This window comes from Eumetopias jubatus, unplaced genomic scaffold (assembly GCF_037043125.1).
Source record: "Eumetopias jubatus isolate StellerSeaLion01/CBP00866 unplaced genomic scaffold, mEumJub1_p1.0 scaffold_17, whole genome shotgun sequence".
In the NCBI taxonomy this organism is placed as follows: domain Eukaryota; kingdom Metazoa; phylum Chordata; class Mammalia; order Carnivora; family Otariidae; genus Eumetopias; species Eumetopias jubatus.
This window is the reverse complement of record NW_028274823.1, coordinates 29,901,206-29,915,570: the sequence shown is the minus strand read 5'-3', so window position 1 is coordinate 29,915,570 and position 14,365 is coordinate 29,901,206. Positions and strand designations below refer to the sequence as shown.

General features: G+C 41.4%; 1 protein-coding gene and 1 long non-coding RNA gene across 2 annotated transcripts; one reads left to right on the top strand and one right to left on the bottom strand.

Annotated features, from left to right (window-relative positions):
• Positions 1 to 1,492: 1,492 nt before the first annotated feature.
• On the bottom strand, positions 1,493 to 14,312 carry COX15 (cytochrome c oxidase assembly factor COX15). The gene is made up of 9 exons (XM_028098570.2): positions 14,126 to 14,312; positions 13,269 to 13,459; positions 11,434 to 11,556; positions 10,772 to 10,958; positions 8,794 to 8,961; positions 6,502 to 6,583; positions 4,583 to 4,737; positions 2,938 to 3,051; positions 1,493 to 1,927 (listed from the first exon to the last, which is right to left on the bottom strand). The coding sequence occupies exons 1-9, from the start codon at positions 14,213 to 14,215 to the stop codon at positions 1,796 to 1,798; spliced, it is 1,242 nt and encodes a 413-aa protein (XP_027954371.1). The 5' UTR covers positions 14,216 to 14,312; the 3' UTR covers positions 1,493 to 1,795.
• Positions 7,934 to 10,045, top strand: LOC114205230 (uncharacterized). Its single transcript, XR_003608352.2, has 2 exons — positions 7,934 to 9,032; positions 9,881 to 10,045. It is a non-coding gene; the product is annotated as an uncharacterized LOC114205230 (long non-coding RNA).
• Positions 14,313 to 14,365: the final 53 nt, after the last annotated feature.

The window sequence follows — 14,365 nt, the reverse complement described above, 5'->3', positions numbered from 1 at the left end:
GCCTAATGGGTGTTTGTTTTGATCCAACTCTTGCCTTCTACAAAACAAAAAACGAGCTTTCTGCATTTTTTTTAAAATTTTATTATGTTAGTCACCATACATCATTAGTTTTTGATGTGGTGATCCACGCTTCATTGTTTTCGTATAACACCCAGTCTAAGTCAAGCAGAGAAAGTCAATTATCGTATGGTTTCACTTATTTGTGGCACATAAGGAATAGCAGGGAGGACATTAGGAGAAGGAAGGGAAAAGTGAAGGGGGGGGAAATCGGAGGGAGAGACGAACCATGAGAGACTATCAACTCTGAGAAACAAACTGAGGGTTTTAGAGGGGAAGGGGGTGGGGTGGATGGGTTCCTGCATTTCTTTTTACCCACCGCTCCCAGTTCTGCAGCATAAGGAAGCTCCTTCTGCGTGAGAGGGCTTCAACTTCTGGAGGGCAGGAATCTTGCTCTCTCCAAATGTTCCCCTCCGGGTAAATACCCCTAGTTCCTTCAAATATTCCCTGTGGGGTAGAGGGTTCTATACCTCACCATCCTGTCCCTTCCTCTGGATACATACTTAGTGGTCAATGTCCTCCTTACATGTTGTACCGATGATGAAACACAGCACTTGCACTGAGGTATTCTGAGTGTGGCTGTGATACTTCCATTGATGAAATCTGAAACACCACTAATTTTTTTTTTATCAGTGTTATCACATTGGTGCATGTTGAGCCTGTGGTCAACTGAAATCCCTGTCTTTTTTATATGAAATGATATGATGCCAGGTTTCTCCACCTCAAACTTATACAACCTACTTAATTAAAATGAAGATGTTACATTTATCTATTTAATTTCATCTTGCTGGTGCCACTCTGGAGCTGTTTTGAGTTGTGACTGTCATCTATATTATATTAGCAATGTTGGATTGTTCCATTCTCAAATCTGATCTCTGTGATGCCTTCATCCAAATCACCAATTTAAAAAATAAAGTTGGATAAGACCAAAATTACAACAATTCATTAAACAAAAATTTGTTTATGTATCTGAATAGGTGTCCATGTACTACATAATACCATCAAGGCCATACTTTAATTATCCATGAGGCTGTTGGGAAACCCTTTCAGGAACTGATTATATATCTACACCATTCATCTGACCTAGCGATGTAACAGCACAATCAAAAGAACTAGGTTAGTGCTTGATGAGTCAAAGTGGGTTACCAGTGATTTTCTCCTTTTCTAAGTACTTATAAGCCATTTTGCTACATATAGACCTTAAGCTTGTCTTTATGCCCTTTCCCCGTTGTGAAAATCAGGATGCCAGAAGACACTATTTCCTGCTGAAGGCTCTCTGGCTACTTTAGGGTGTGTGCCAGTCCTTCCCTTTGAATCTGCACCTGATGTAAGTGAAGGGGACATCATAAAGAATTTCTACTTAGGCAGAATTCAGGACTCAGAGGAGGTAAAGGAAACAAGAGATGATGCATGTAGAATCAAGAGCTTGCCAACATTAAGAAATCTGAGACAGTTTATTAAGAAGCGACAAATGCAGACATTTCTTTCTCTACATTAAACATGACTTTCAATGAGAAAAGCAAATTTACAAATATTTAAAAAAGGATTCTTTAGTTAAACATACTTAATGACACTCCTGATCCAGTGACTTTGTCAAAAACAAAGAATTTTAAATAACGACCAATTTGGAAACCACTTGGTATGCCAAGGTCATCCTTTTAGAAGACTCCCAAGTTCTTGTGCTCTCTGATGAGCTCTCAAAAGCACTTTCACTCCTAGGAAGCTGATCCTCTGAGAATTATTTTGGGACTCTTCGGAGTTCACTCATGAGCCAAAGGGCAACACTGAGCAGAGCCAGGGAGCCCGACTGGTGAGTGGCAGCCAAAGGAGTTGGAACATACATCAGCAGAGTGCTAATGCCTAAGCCCACCTGTTACAGAGGAAAGAATGCAGTAAAAAAAAGCAGGAACCACAAATTCAGAACTGAAATGACTGGGCATGGACAACCAGATACATAAAGCTCCACATTCTCCCATCAAAGCATTAAAAATATGTATTTTAAAATTTTCACAAGTAAATGTACTCGCAGCAGAGGAAATTCAAACAAAATAGATAAACCTAAAATTCTCTTTAATTATCCTTCATCCTAGCCCAACTACCCTCCGCAAAGATAGTCATCAGTTTCTATACACTTGTACCTTTGTATCTATGTTTATAGAAAAACATACTTTTGTGCTTTTAAAAATGGGATTGTTCTGTCACTTGCTTTTTTTTCACTTAACAATATATATCTTGAGATGTTATTTTTAACTGCTATACAGTATTACACAGTACGTGGTACCATAGTTGTTTATTCAGGTTGTTTCCAGTTTTGTTTTTTTTTTTTTTACCATCACAGCAATTCTATCATGAATTACTTTGTACACAGTGTGCCTTAGAATATTTCTAGGGCAGGAACTAAGAAGTCAGTTTGTTGATCAAAGGATTATATATTTAACATTTTAAAAGCTATTGCCAAACTGCCCTCTGAAAAAAATTATACCCACTCATGCTCTCACCAGGAATATATGAAGGTATCCATTTTCCTAAGCCCATGCCAATACCTGATTATCTTTTAAAAAAATTTTTCCCCCAATCTGACAGGCACAAAATGGCATGCATTGTTTTAATTTGCTCCTCTGATAATGAGTGAGGCTAAAGAGCTTTTCATATTTATTGGCCATTCATTGTTCCTCTTGTGAGAACTTGTGTATACTGATATCCTCATTTTATTTTCTGATTATTCTTCATTAAGATAAAATTAATACATAAAATTTACTAAGATATATAAAGATATAATCAATATTACAAATACTGAAAATATTTTCTCCTAGCCTGTCACCTTTCTTCTTTAACTTAAGTTTTGGGGACACCCTCAGACCAAAAAGAAGCGGTTTATACCTGTGTATATGCCAAAGCTAGCAGAGTCGCTGAGGCCATCTTGGTCCTTCGAGGAAGGGGCATTCTCCGGGACAGGAAGTACAGCACTGTCACAGCTGTGACTGAAGTGATTCCCTGCAGGGAGGAGGGCATCTCATCAAGTGCCAGGAAGAAATGCTCCACCCTCCTGGTTTCTGCTTATCTGATACCACTCTCCTCTAGAACCAGTGAGTTAACCATGAAGCCTTCTTGTCCCAGACATGCAGAACCATCTGTGGCTCCTCCTATGATTACTCCTCAGTCTCCTCCAGCTCTTGTGCTTGCCACGTAAATGCTTGTGTCCCCCAGGGCTCTACCTGCAGTTTCTGCACCTATTGCTGTCTCTTCTCATGTGGGTGCACCACCCCCGCCAGGTGCGGCCCTCACTTAAGTCACTCTTTGCACCCTAATGCCTCATTTTACCTCCTCTCTAATCCTGTAGTTCTAAAGCAGGGCTGACCCCAGCACATGAGGGTTATTAGTTTCCTGAGCTGTCAGCAGAGGAGGTAGTGAGTGGTGCTGGCAGCTAGTGCTAAAAACAACCTGAAGTCTAATTTTCATTTCCCCCCACTGGCAATAGGATTTCCTCGCCCCACTTCCATGATGTCAAGGAGAATGTTTTTCTATCATTTTCTGCATCTATTTCACTTTTCCTTTTCATGAAGACAATTTCAACCAGACTTTACTTATTACAAAATGTTGTTGGTGGAGGGGCCTAAGCCCCCACAAGGTAACTGGCCCAAGCGCCCGTGTCACCTTTGGGGATCTGAGGCCTCTGGATGGACCTCTCTTTGGGTGTGCTTCAGTCACACCCAACACACCTCAATCTGATGACATACTCCATCTCCAGCCAACACTCATTTCAGTAGTCCCGTATCTGGGTGTGTCTTAAGCATGCCACAGAACAAACTCTGGGACCTTCTTCACCCTCATTCCTATAGCCAATCTTCTCCTCCTTAGTCTCTCTGTGATCCACCATTCTCCTCAAGTCCTGCTCCTCCATGCAGCCTAGAGCCCCAGCACTCTCACCTGCATTACTGCAGCAGCCCCTCTGCTTCCTGCTGGCCTCCTTGCTGTGTCTCTCCCTGCTCCACTGTATCATGCCCAGGCTACCAAACCAATCGTAACATGACCCCGGCAGGTCCTTAACAAACATCAGCTTAAATAAGATGAGAAATAATGACTGATCATATAAATCGTATAAATCATAATTGATTTATGATGCTCTTAGCTCCCTGGGGTTTTGGGTCAGCTCTGACAATTATGTGTTCAGCAACCACTGTCTGTGCCCTCTCTTCTCTACTCAGCCTCATTTCCACTAAAATGACTCTCCTATGTGTGTGCAGGACTGAGGGAAGTTATCCTTTGCCAGATGGTAAAAGGCACATTTGAACTTCAAGAAGACAGCAGTATCCTGAAAGCCAGAATTTGGCTGGAATGGGTGTGGTAATTAGGACAAAAACACCTCATCAGAGAACTGGTGCTAAATTTCTTTGAAAAAGCAAAGGAAATCTAGTGCCCACGCTTGCTCTACCCTCTCTTGGTGCTGCCATCAGGGCTTCAGACGCCCCAAAGCCTGTGAGAGGCTCTCTGTGCTCAGCAGCCAGTAACCACCAGCCAGACTTACCAGAATCCGGTGATCAAACTGCACCATGGTGGGATTCTCAAAAACATTCCTCAGGATGGGGGAGAAGGTAAAGAGATCCTCTGGGATCCAAGATTCTCCCATCTTTGGGAAAGAGTTGTAAACAAGCCCAGCATCCAGTCCTGCCACAAAAGCCCCTATATTCCAAGGTAAATGGTATTTATTAAAATGAGGTAGAAAAGAGCTCAAATACTATTTTTTTTTTTTTTAAGATTTTATCCATCCACTTGACAGAGAGATACAAAGAGAGCACACAAGTAGGCAGAGCGGCAGGCAGAGCAAGAGGGAGAAGCAGGCTCCCCTCTCAGCAGGGAGCCTGACGCAGGGCTTGATCCCAGGACCCCAGGATCATGACCTGAGCCAAAGGCAGACGCTCAACGGACTGAGCCATCCAAGCATCCCTCAAATACTAGTTCTGACATAGAAAAAGTCTATTATCCCAGAGTTAGACAAAAGGAATAGTCTGAGAACAAAAAGATCTACAGAAGGGGTTCTCAAACAGAGAATATACATCATCATTACCATGGGAACTTAAAAAAAATAAAAAAAAACCCCACCACAACACAAGTGCATCCTCACCTTCTCCCACCCCAAGATTCTGGCATTTCTCCCATAAAGGAGTGAACTAGAAGCTCTAGAACAAGGCACGTTGGATGGAAACATTCCCTCAGTGATTTTGATGCCCTCCTTATCCCACTATGAACTCGATCTATTCTGGAAATGCTCTTCCCCCAGATATCTGCGTAATTTACTCCTTCATTTCCTCAGGTCTCCACTCAATGTCACCTTATCAAAGAGATCTCCCCAATGGTCCTGTGTAAGACAGCACTTACCCAAACCCACCTCTATCCCCTTATCCTGCTTTATTTTTTCCACAGCACTGAACACCATCTGCCATGTTTTCATTGTTTATTATCTGTCTTCCCCAAGTGCTCAAAAAAAATTGTTGAGTGAACACAGAAATGAAAAAATTTATAAACTAAATCCTAGATAAACACATAAAGTATCCATGAGTTAATGGATGACTGATCCATTATTTATGAGCAAAGATGACTCAGGGATGTTTAGATCACATTTCTTGTTTATACAAATAGCATTTATAAAGTCAAAATTCATGTTCTTCCACCAAAAAGGGTGGGGAGGTGAATCACTGGTTTGATGGTTTTCTTTAGAGAAGTGCTACTCAACAAAACTTTCCATGATGATGGAAATGTTCTCTATCTGCCAGCCAACACAACAGCAGCTAGCCACACGTGGCTATTGAGTACTTGAAATGTGGCTAGTGTGACTGAGGAACTAAATTTTAAATTTTATTTAATTTTAATTAAGCTTAAATAGTCACATGAGGCTAGTGATTAATGTATTGGATGATACAGTTCTCGAGTGAGAGAGGTAGGGTAGAGGTGTGATTTAAAGAATGAGAAAGACCTGTGTCAGTCCCTTTGCCCTAATGAGCTCCTCATCTTAGACCATCTTTGAGGAAAGGACTTTTCTGATTTGCACCTAGCCTTTGCTACATGCCAGGTACTGTTCTAAGCACTTCACATGTATCCCTCACACTATTACCATCATCCCCATTTTAAAAATGAGGTCACTGAGGCCCAAGAGGTTATACAGCTTGCTCAAAGTCAGAGAGTTCATAGGTGGTAAAGCCAGGATTTGAACCTAGGCAGTCTGGATCCCGATAAATGTTCAATAATTGTGTTCAAATGACTGGAAAGCAGGGTTTTTGGAAGGGAGGAAGGAAGAGACAGAGAATGAAGACAGTGGGTATGAAAGAGGCAGATGTGAAGGGGAAATATGAAGGTGCAGAAGGAAAGGACAAAGTGTTTGGCAAGAGAACCCCCACCCCCCACCGAGGGTGGAATAAAACTAGACACGCGAGATGAGAAGAGTCCTACCTGAGAGAGCAGTAAGGAACACAAGGCCTGCTGTTCCATGAGCACATCGTCTCAACCACAGGAGCTGACGAGTTTCAGGCAACTAAAGAAAAGAAAACCATTCAGATACACTGTACTGCAGGAACTAAGGGAGGCAGCAAAGATCTCCAAGGCCAAACCCAAGTAACAATCAGATCTTTTCTGACCCCCTAAATGGGTTAAGCACTCCCAGCAGATATTCTGGTCTAACATGTGTCATATTTTACAACATTTATATATTTACTGTCTGTCTTCCCTGCTTTCCTGTAAGTCTTGTGAAGGCAGGAACTGCCATCTGGTCTTGCTTAGTGAAGTAATCCTAGCCCAGTGCTTGGTATATAAGTACTCAACACATATCTGTTCAATAATGATTTGCATCATTCAAGGGAAAAATGCTTCCCCATGGTTGAAACGATGTGGCTTAAGATATAGGACTAGATTTTCATGTTGTTTGTGATATTTCGTGTTTAGCAAATACAGTCAGAATCAAAACTATATAAAATCCCTAAAGTAGAGGGGTGCCTGGGTGGCACAGTCAATTAAGCGTCCAACTCTTGGTTTTGGCTCAGGTAGTGATCTCAGGTCGTGAGATGAAGCCCTGTGTTGGGCTCCATGCTCAGCCCGGAGCCTGCTTGAGGCTCTCTGTCTCCCTCCGCCCTTCCCCACTGTACATACTTTTTCTCCCAAATAAATAAATAAATCTTAAAAAAATCACTGAAGTAGGGATTCTTGCATTTAGTGTTTTGGTAAGATAAAAATTTTATTTTTACTATAGCCAACTTCTGACACTAGTCAGTAAATCAACAAATATTTATTAAGAATTTTATAAACAAATTACCATAAAGATACAAAGGAGTTAATCAGAGTGCTGCCCTTAAATGGTCTATAATCTAGTATATGAAGAGTGAGGTATCATCACTAAGATATCATAGGACTGTATATCAGTGCCGTCCAACAGAACTTTCTGTGATGATGGAAATGTTCTATTATCTGCACTGGCCAATACGTGGCTAATGAGGACCTGAAACGAGGCCATAGCACCTGAAAACTAAATAAAAACTTAATTTTATTTAAACTTTAAGTAAACAACCGCTTTTTAAAAATAAGCTTAATTTTATTTAATTTTAATTAAAATTTAAATAGCCACATGTGACTAGTAGATACTGTGTTGGACAGAATAGCACTACATGTTTGACTATCATCTCAAATCCTTTCTGCAATTAGTGGAATATAAATAAATGAAAAGAGAAAAACAGTTGATAATTAAAAAGTCATTGGCAACCTTTCAGAGCACCATTTCCCGTAGAGAGTGTTTAGGAGTGCGTGGGTATATGTGTAGGCATGTGGGTGAACGCTTGGGTGTGTACGTACAGAGGTGGGTGGGTGGGAGTGCCAGATGACAAGAATTAAGAAAGAGTGGTTGTCAGCAAGGATAGTTACAGCTGTAGGCAATTCAGAAAACAAGAATTATTCCGATATAGATTGTCTACTATACCAGTGTTTTGACCCCATCCGGCTTCCCTGTGGGGATGACTGCCAAGTCCACAACTCGTTTCCTTATTGGAATTGAGGCTAGTGGTTCCAAGTACCTATTGGATAATTCTACTTAAAAGTCCTACTGTCATCTCAAACTTCATTCCATCAACAGGGTATCCAAGTCAACCATGACTTCAATACCTAAAATAATACTCATTTTTAGAAAAACTAATATTTTCCTTTAATCAGCATAAAGGGAAATACTTTCAGGCAACATCACTAAGATCACAAGATCAGACTTGTCAGACTTAATGAATGGTAGGTCTCCACCTAAAGAACAAACAACTCTCATGGCTCTTGTTTACCATCAAAAGTCCAGCAACAGCTCTCATTCTGGCCTTCCTCACCTCACCATCCGCCATCCCTCTGGGAGTCAGAAATGGTTGGGATTGCTCTTGTTGCAACCCCTTCCCACCATTCCTAAGATTCGTGTTTTCACTTTTCCCAATAGGCAATGCTGATAGAATATTTGGCTCCTGTACTAATTTTCCTTTGAATGAGTTGCTCCCACTCAAAAGAATAATGGCACATTTTACTTTGCAGTTCCAAAGCTTTCCAGAGTCTCAAAGTTCAATGTTTCTGGCATCTTTGGTTTTATCTAATTTCTGGTAAATTGGTAGGTGTAACTAAGGGAATGTGTGCGCATTTTGACTTATAATTTCCCATTAGAAGCAGAATTTCTGTTCCTCTGACCTTGTCAGCATCTGTGCAGATATACTAATATAGCCTGACTTTTACCTTGTGCAGAGGGAGCAGCAGTGAGAGTGAAGTCCACAAGCTGGCACAATAAAGAACAAGGGCTGATCCCAGGTGGGCAGCGAGGCGGTACTGACTGACCCGAGGGATGTCATGGGTGTCTGGTTTTTCTTCTAATCCACTTTTCACCATATACCATCCCAACAGACCCTGGAACCAAAAACAGAAGAGGCAGATAAAACAAGGCTGGATCTGTCCATTCAACTGTACTATGTGAGAAAGTGAGTTGTCAATTATCAGGAGTGCTCCGCACCCGGCCTCTCCTTCCCCTACCTTCCCATACCCCCAGTATCCCCAGGAGTCATACCCTGCCCACAGTTTCACATACAGCACCATAAATGCTTAACTGCTGTTTAGATTAACATTTCATTAAAGTATAAGCCAAAGGTAGAAAAGTACACAGAAGCTTATCAAAAGGCAAGCCTTAAAGATACTTGATATAATTTAACATTATATAAAATGAAATGTAAGTGAAATGTAAGAATAAAAGAGTTTTTTTCTATAAAAACTAGATTGTTTTGGAAAAGCTTTGATAAAGATAACTGCTTAAAAACAATTATTGTCAAGTTCGTAGGAACAGACAATTATAAAAGTCCTGGGTGGAGGGGAATCATAAAAATCTGTAACGCTTTGCTGGCAGATGCCTTTGCAAATGGCTAAGTTCCCACTCCTCTTTAAGGCAAATGAAATGAAATGATAGTTTATGGGGATGCAAGAGATCTGAAGTTAAACTCCAATCAGAGAACTCAAAAAACAGGCCTTAGTTCTTCGTTAAAAAAAAAAAAAAAAAGTAACGAAAGTACAAGTTTAAGCATAGAAGTTCAAGGTATGCATTACTTTGATACCCTGCTTTAATTTTTTTCAATTAACCAAACAACTGTGAGTTTCACTTCTATGAGATAAGATACAGCCCTTTCAACTCCGCCCTCCCCAGTCAATAGAAGCATGTCAGAGAGGTGGGATTCTCCCACCTCTTCTAATAGATCCCCTCAGGAAATCTTTTGGGGCATGTCTTGCCCCCTTAGTGATTATCCTGGATGTTCTAATTATCTTGATTTCATCTGCACAGGACCTTGGGAGACAAAGGAGTATACAGTGTGATTTGCCAGCCCTGCTTTCTTCTTCCCATAATCCTATCTGCCATCTTCAAATTGCTGCCTTCCCGGAGTCTGTCTTCGGGTGTTTTTTGTTTTATTTTATCATTCCAAAATAAACTTTCACTTTGTTTCAACAACCCTCCCCTAGTTGTTATTAGACTTTTATTAATGTCTCTTTATCTGTTTCTGTTGCCTCTATTTTGTCTCCTCCATCTCCCTCTTCAATTCCTTCTAATTGGTTCTTATTCTTACTACTTCTGAGTCTAATTAACCAATTAGCTTATTCCTGATCAAACTGTGATGTTCCTTTGATGCTCTATGACTCTTTTTGAGGGCCTATAATCGTGACCAAATACTCCTTTGTACCTTCTCTCATATTCCTTTTCTTGGCTCTCAGTCTCAGCAAACCCCTTAACTGTGGGAGTCTTCATATTCGCTTCTTTACCTAGAACACAGGGATCCCATTCCCCATCCAGCACACAAGTCAGAAAAGGGGAGGAGACAAGAACCCAGGAAGAAAGCCATGAGAGGAAAGAACTTCTTGTGACACAACAATGTATTTACTGAGCGCTTACTAATTCCAGGCACTAAACTAAGTACTTTATATGCATGATCTCTCTCATTTAAGTCACACAACCTAACCAGTAGGCACTATTATTATCCCTATTTACAGGTAACGAAAGGGGCCTACAGAAGGTAGACAACTTGCCCTACTAAATGGCAGGGTTGGGTCAGGCCTGTAACACTAAAATTCATCCTCTTTCCCACTCTGTTATATAGACTCAGATTCCTTCCTTAAAAACAATCCCAATGAGGAAGCTCCTGGAAGCATCTCTGGTTTCCCAAACTTGAATAAATCTTACCTGGAAGCAGACTAACCCACACAGGGCAAGAACACGTCCTTTCATGCCACGGCTGAGCCAGCCCTTTCTCCAAAAGTAGGCAGCAGGCAGGATGTATGCAAGGCCCACAAGGCGACCCCACATTCGGTGTGAGTACTCCATGTACCAAATGAACTTGAATTCGGCCAGTGTCATATCATGATTCAAGCTGGGTGAAAAGGGAAGTCAAAAAAGAAAGAAGAAACATCCTGATTTTTATTTCCAGACAGAATGCAAGAGCATTCTCAGTTTTGAAGCTGGAAATGAAAGGTTTGCCTTCTTCCTCATCAGTGACCTCAGGATCACTTTGGACCTGGAGGTTTACAGTAGGGAGCTCACTAAACATAACTGAAGCAAATATTGAGCAAAATGGAATCTAACCATTCTGAAATGTTTAAGCAAAAGATTGAAAGGGCCTAGTGGGATGTTTACCTGATTTTCTATTATACTTACTTTTTAAAAAAAGATTTATTTGAGAGAGTGAGCAAGAAGAGAGAGAGAGCATGAGCGGGGAGAGGGAGAAGCAGACTGCCCTGCTGAGCAGGGGACCTGACACGGGGCTCAATCCCAGGACCCCAGGATCATGACTTGAGCCGAAGGCATATGCGTAACCGACTGAGCCACCCAGGTGCCCCTATACTTACATTTTAAATTCTGGAAATTGCTGATATTTTTGGAATTCTGTTTCCCATTCCTCTTGACTGGTAGGTGGCTTCATCTCCTTTATCAAATGCCAGTCTACCATTGAGAGCCCAGACTCCGTCAACCTTAAGATAGGTAAAAAGTGTGTGTGTGTGAACGTGCGCGCACACACACATGCACACACAATGCTGGATTTCTCGTAAATGGTTTACAGAAACAAATGGATCTGAACTTAACCCCTCTAAAAGTAAACATTTCATTTCAGTGTATCCTTTTTTGACACCTTGCTTTCTTCTTACTGCTTTAAATTTCACCAGAAACAGCTGCCATCAGGTACAAATTTCTTTATTCCTTGTTCTCTTGATCCTTTCATTCAGTTCTCTTTACTTCTTTCTTTCACTAGCATTCCTTAACAGGTAAAAATCAACCCTTAGAGCAAAAAAACATGCCCTCAATGAATAAGTGACATTATTTACAGAGGGAAAAGAGATTTGTTACAGATATAAAACGGTTTAGATTCTTGAGTGAATTTAAAGCTAATAAAACTTAAATTTGTTGCAGTTTCCCATAACAGTCTATATAACATATGGTATTTTGAAATAAGAGCACAGGGAATGTGGAGAGAATCTGAGGAACATATACTGTATTAATACCAGAAGGTATTTTCACCAAAAGGAGTGAAGGTTTCTAAAGTGAAAGGCTGATTTTAGGTCAGAGGCAGGAAATGAAGATAAACCTGGAACATCTTATCCAGAAAGCAAAGCATTTAATTACTAGGTTACTAGGATCCTGTCAAAAAGACCCAGGAGGCAATTTGAAGAGGCTCCCATTGACTAAAGATGGAACAATTTGAGTAAATCATCAGGGCAATGGATTGAAACATCAAATACGTTTAAACCTATGAGCTTATAATATTTAAAAACCCAAACTCTTTATTGATCACCTTTGGGTGATCAAATTGGATGATGCTTGGGAACCAACTTATTATTTTCAAAACTGGTCAATAAAGAGAAAGCTTCAAGTATTTATCCTGCCTTTCTTATACAAACTGTACCTTACGATGACCAAATTGTTGATGAGGGCAAGTTTTTCTTTAGAGTTGAACTAATAAAATATTACAATTTTGCAAATGTAATGAAATCATGGATCTAGGCAATGATCATCAATGGCTGTTGGCATCTCTAATGGACACCAGATATTTATTAATGTTGTAATCACCTGTGAAGTATTTTGTCCCCTGCTCCCAACTTGAATCTGATCAAGCAAAAACCGGTTTACAGGAAATACTGTGGGTAATGGGACATGTTAAACACCACGACAAGTATGCAGTTAGCAAAATCCAGACCAGGAAACTCCATAGGACCAATCAGTTACGTTTCTTTAATAGCAAAAAAACTACATGGAATGGGGAGGGCGGGAGAAGAAACTAAATCTATAAAATCTCTTTATAGATTTAAAGGGACCTAAGAGGCATATAAAGGGACCTAAGAGGCATACAAACCAATCGTGATCTATTTATGAGGATTCAATCCAAACAAACTGTACAAAAATTTTTGAGACAAATTTGAAAACTGTTTGTAGAGGGAAAATATATACAGATAATGCACAGCAAACAGGTAAGACCTAAACCAGGCTTTATGAAGGGCTCCCAATAATAAAACTCTAAACTGTTCTACAGCACGCAAGCCCTCAGGCGTATCCCTCTTTAGGCCTCAGTTTCTACACATATAAAATGAGGGAGTGAGACTAGATGATTCCTAAGGTCTCTTCCCCCTTGGTCATCCTGTGCTTCTACTGATGACCCAAAGAGCTGACTCCCTACGAGCGAATTACTCACCTAGTCACTCCACCAAGAATAACTGCTCCAGCCACTGTTCCACTGCAGACCAGGAGCCATCGGCCCACCACCCGTTCAGCAGCTCTTGAGGGAAGGGACACTGTACCCCTTCCAGACTGCAAAGATACTTCAGAGATGGTGCTGTATTGCCCTGGCCTCAAGGGGCGCCTGATCCCACAGCTGCAACCACACTAAATAAAGATCAACAAGCCAGACAAATTACAACTGGAGACTGTGGGAAAGGCCTCAATCCACTGCTCTCACACACAATCCCACTCTGTCTAGAGTGGAGTACCCTGTATGGCCACATCTCCACTGCTTCTGCCCTAGTAAATCATCATCTCCTATCTGGATTACTGCATCCATCCCACAACTGGTTTTCCTGCCTCTAGTTTTGCCTCACTCCAATCCATCCCCACACTACATGAACCTTCTGGTCTCTGCATACTTCCCCCAGACTTAACTCTACACCCAGATATGGATTATTTTCTTTCTCGCTGACTGGGATGCTCCTTCTCCCCTGATTGAGAATATCTACTATAGATCTCAGTTCAGATGTCACCTCCTCTGGGAAATGTTCCTAGATTCTCCTGGTTCTGCAACAGGTCATTCCCACAGCATACTCTACCTACCCTATCTCAGCCCTTAACACATGATAATGTACTTCAGGTTCATTTGTCTCCATCTCCCACTAAGCTATGAGTTGCCAGACCTACCTAAGGGGCTCTGGGCACAAAGAAATGTGTTGTGAATTCTAAGGAACCACGGCAATGTTGATGTGGGGTTACCTATTATCCTTCTCCTGACTCTTTCGACCCCTGTCCGATTCCGCGACTGAATCCTCTGCGGTGCAATACCTGTGTTCTAGGCGCCGCCCTAGGAACCAGGAGCCGGAGACACGGGCTCCCCATCAAGGCCTTCAGGGGCGGAAAGAGTAATCGCTGCATACTGAAGACAGTGTAAAGAAACCACCTCTACACCCTAGCTCTCTGTGGTCTCCTTTCTCCACCACCGGACAGAGAAACACTTCCGGGTCATGCAGAGTCAGCCCCTCCTTCTCAGAAGGCAAGGGGGGTTAGTGACTGCGACTGCGACTG

Coding starts and splice junctions, on each gene's coding strand:
- COX15 (XM_028098570.2), bottom strand. CDS start 14,215: ATGCAGCGATTACTCTTTCCGCCCCTGAAGGCCTTGATGGGGAGCCCG. Junction 3,052..4,582: donor AGTTTGATCACCGGATTCTG/GTAAGTCTGGCT, acceptor TCCTCCCTGCAG/GGAATCACTTCAGTCACAGC. Junction 1,928..2,937: donor TAGCTTTGGCATATACACAG/GTATAAACCGCT, acceptor CCTCTGTAACAG/GTGGGCTTAGGCATTAGCAC.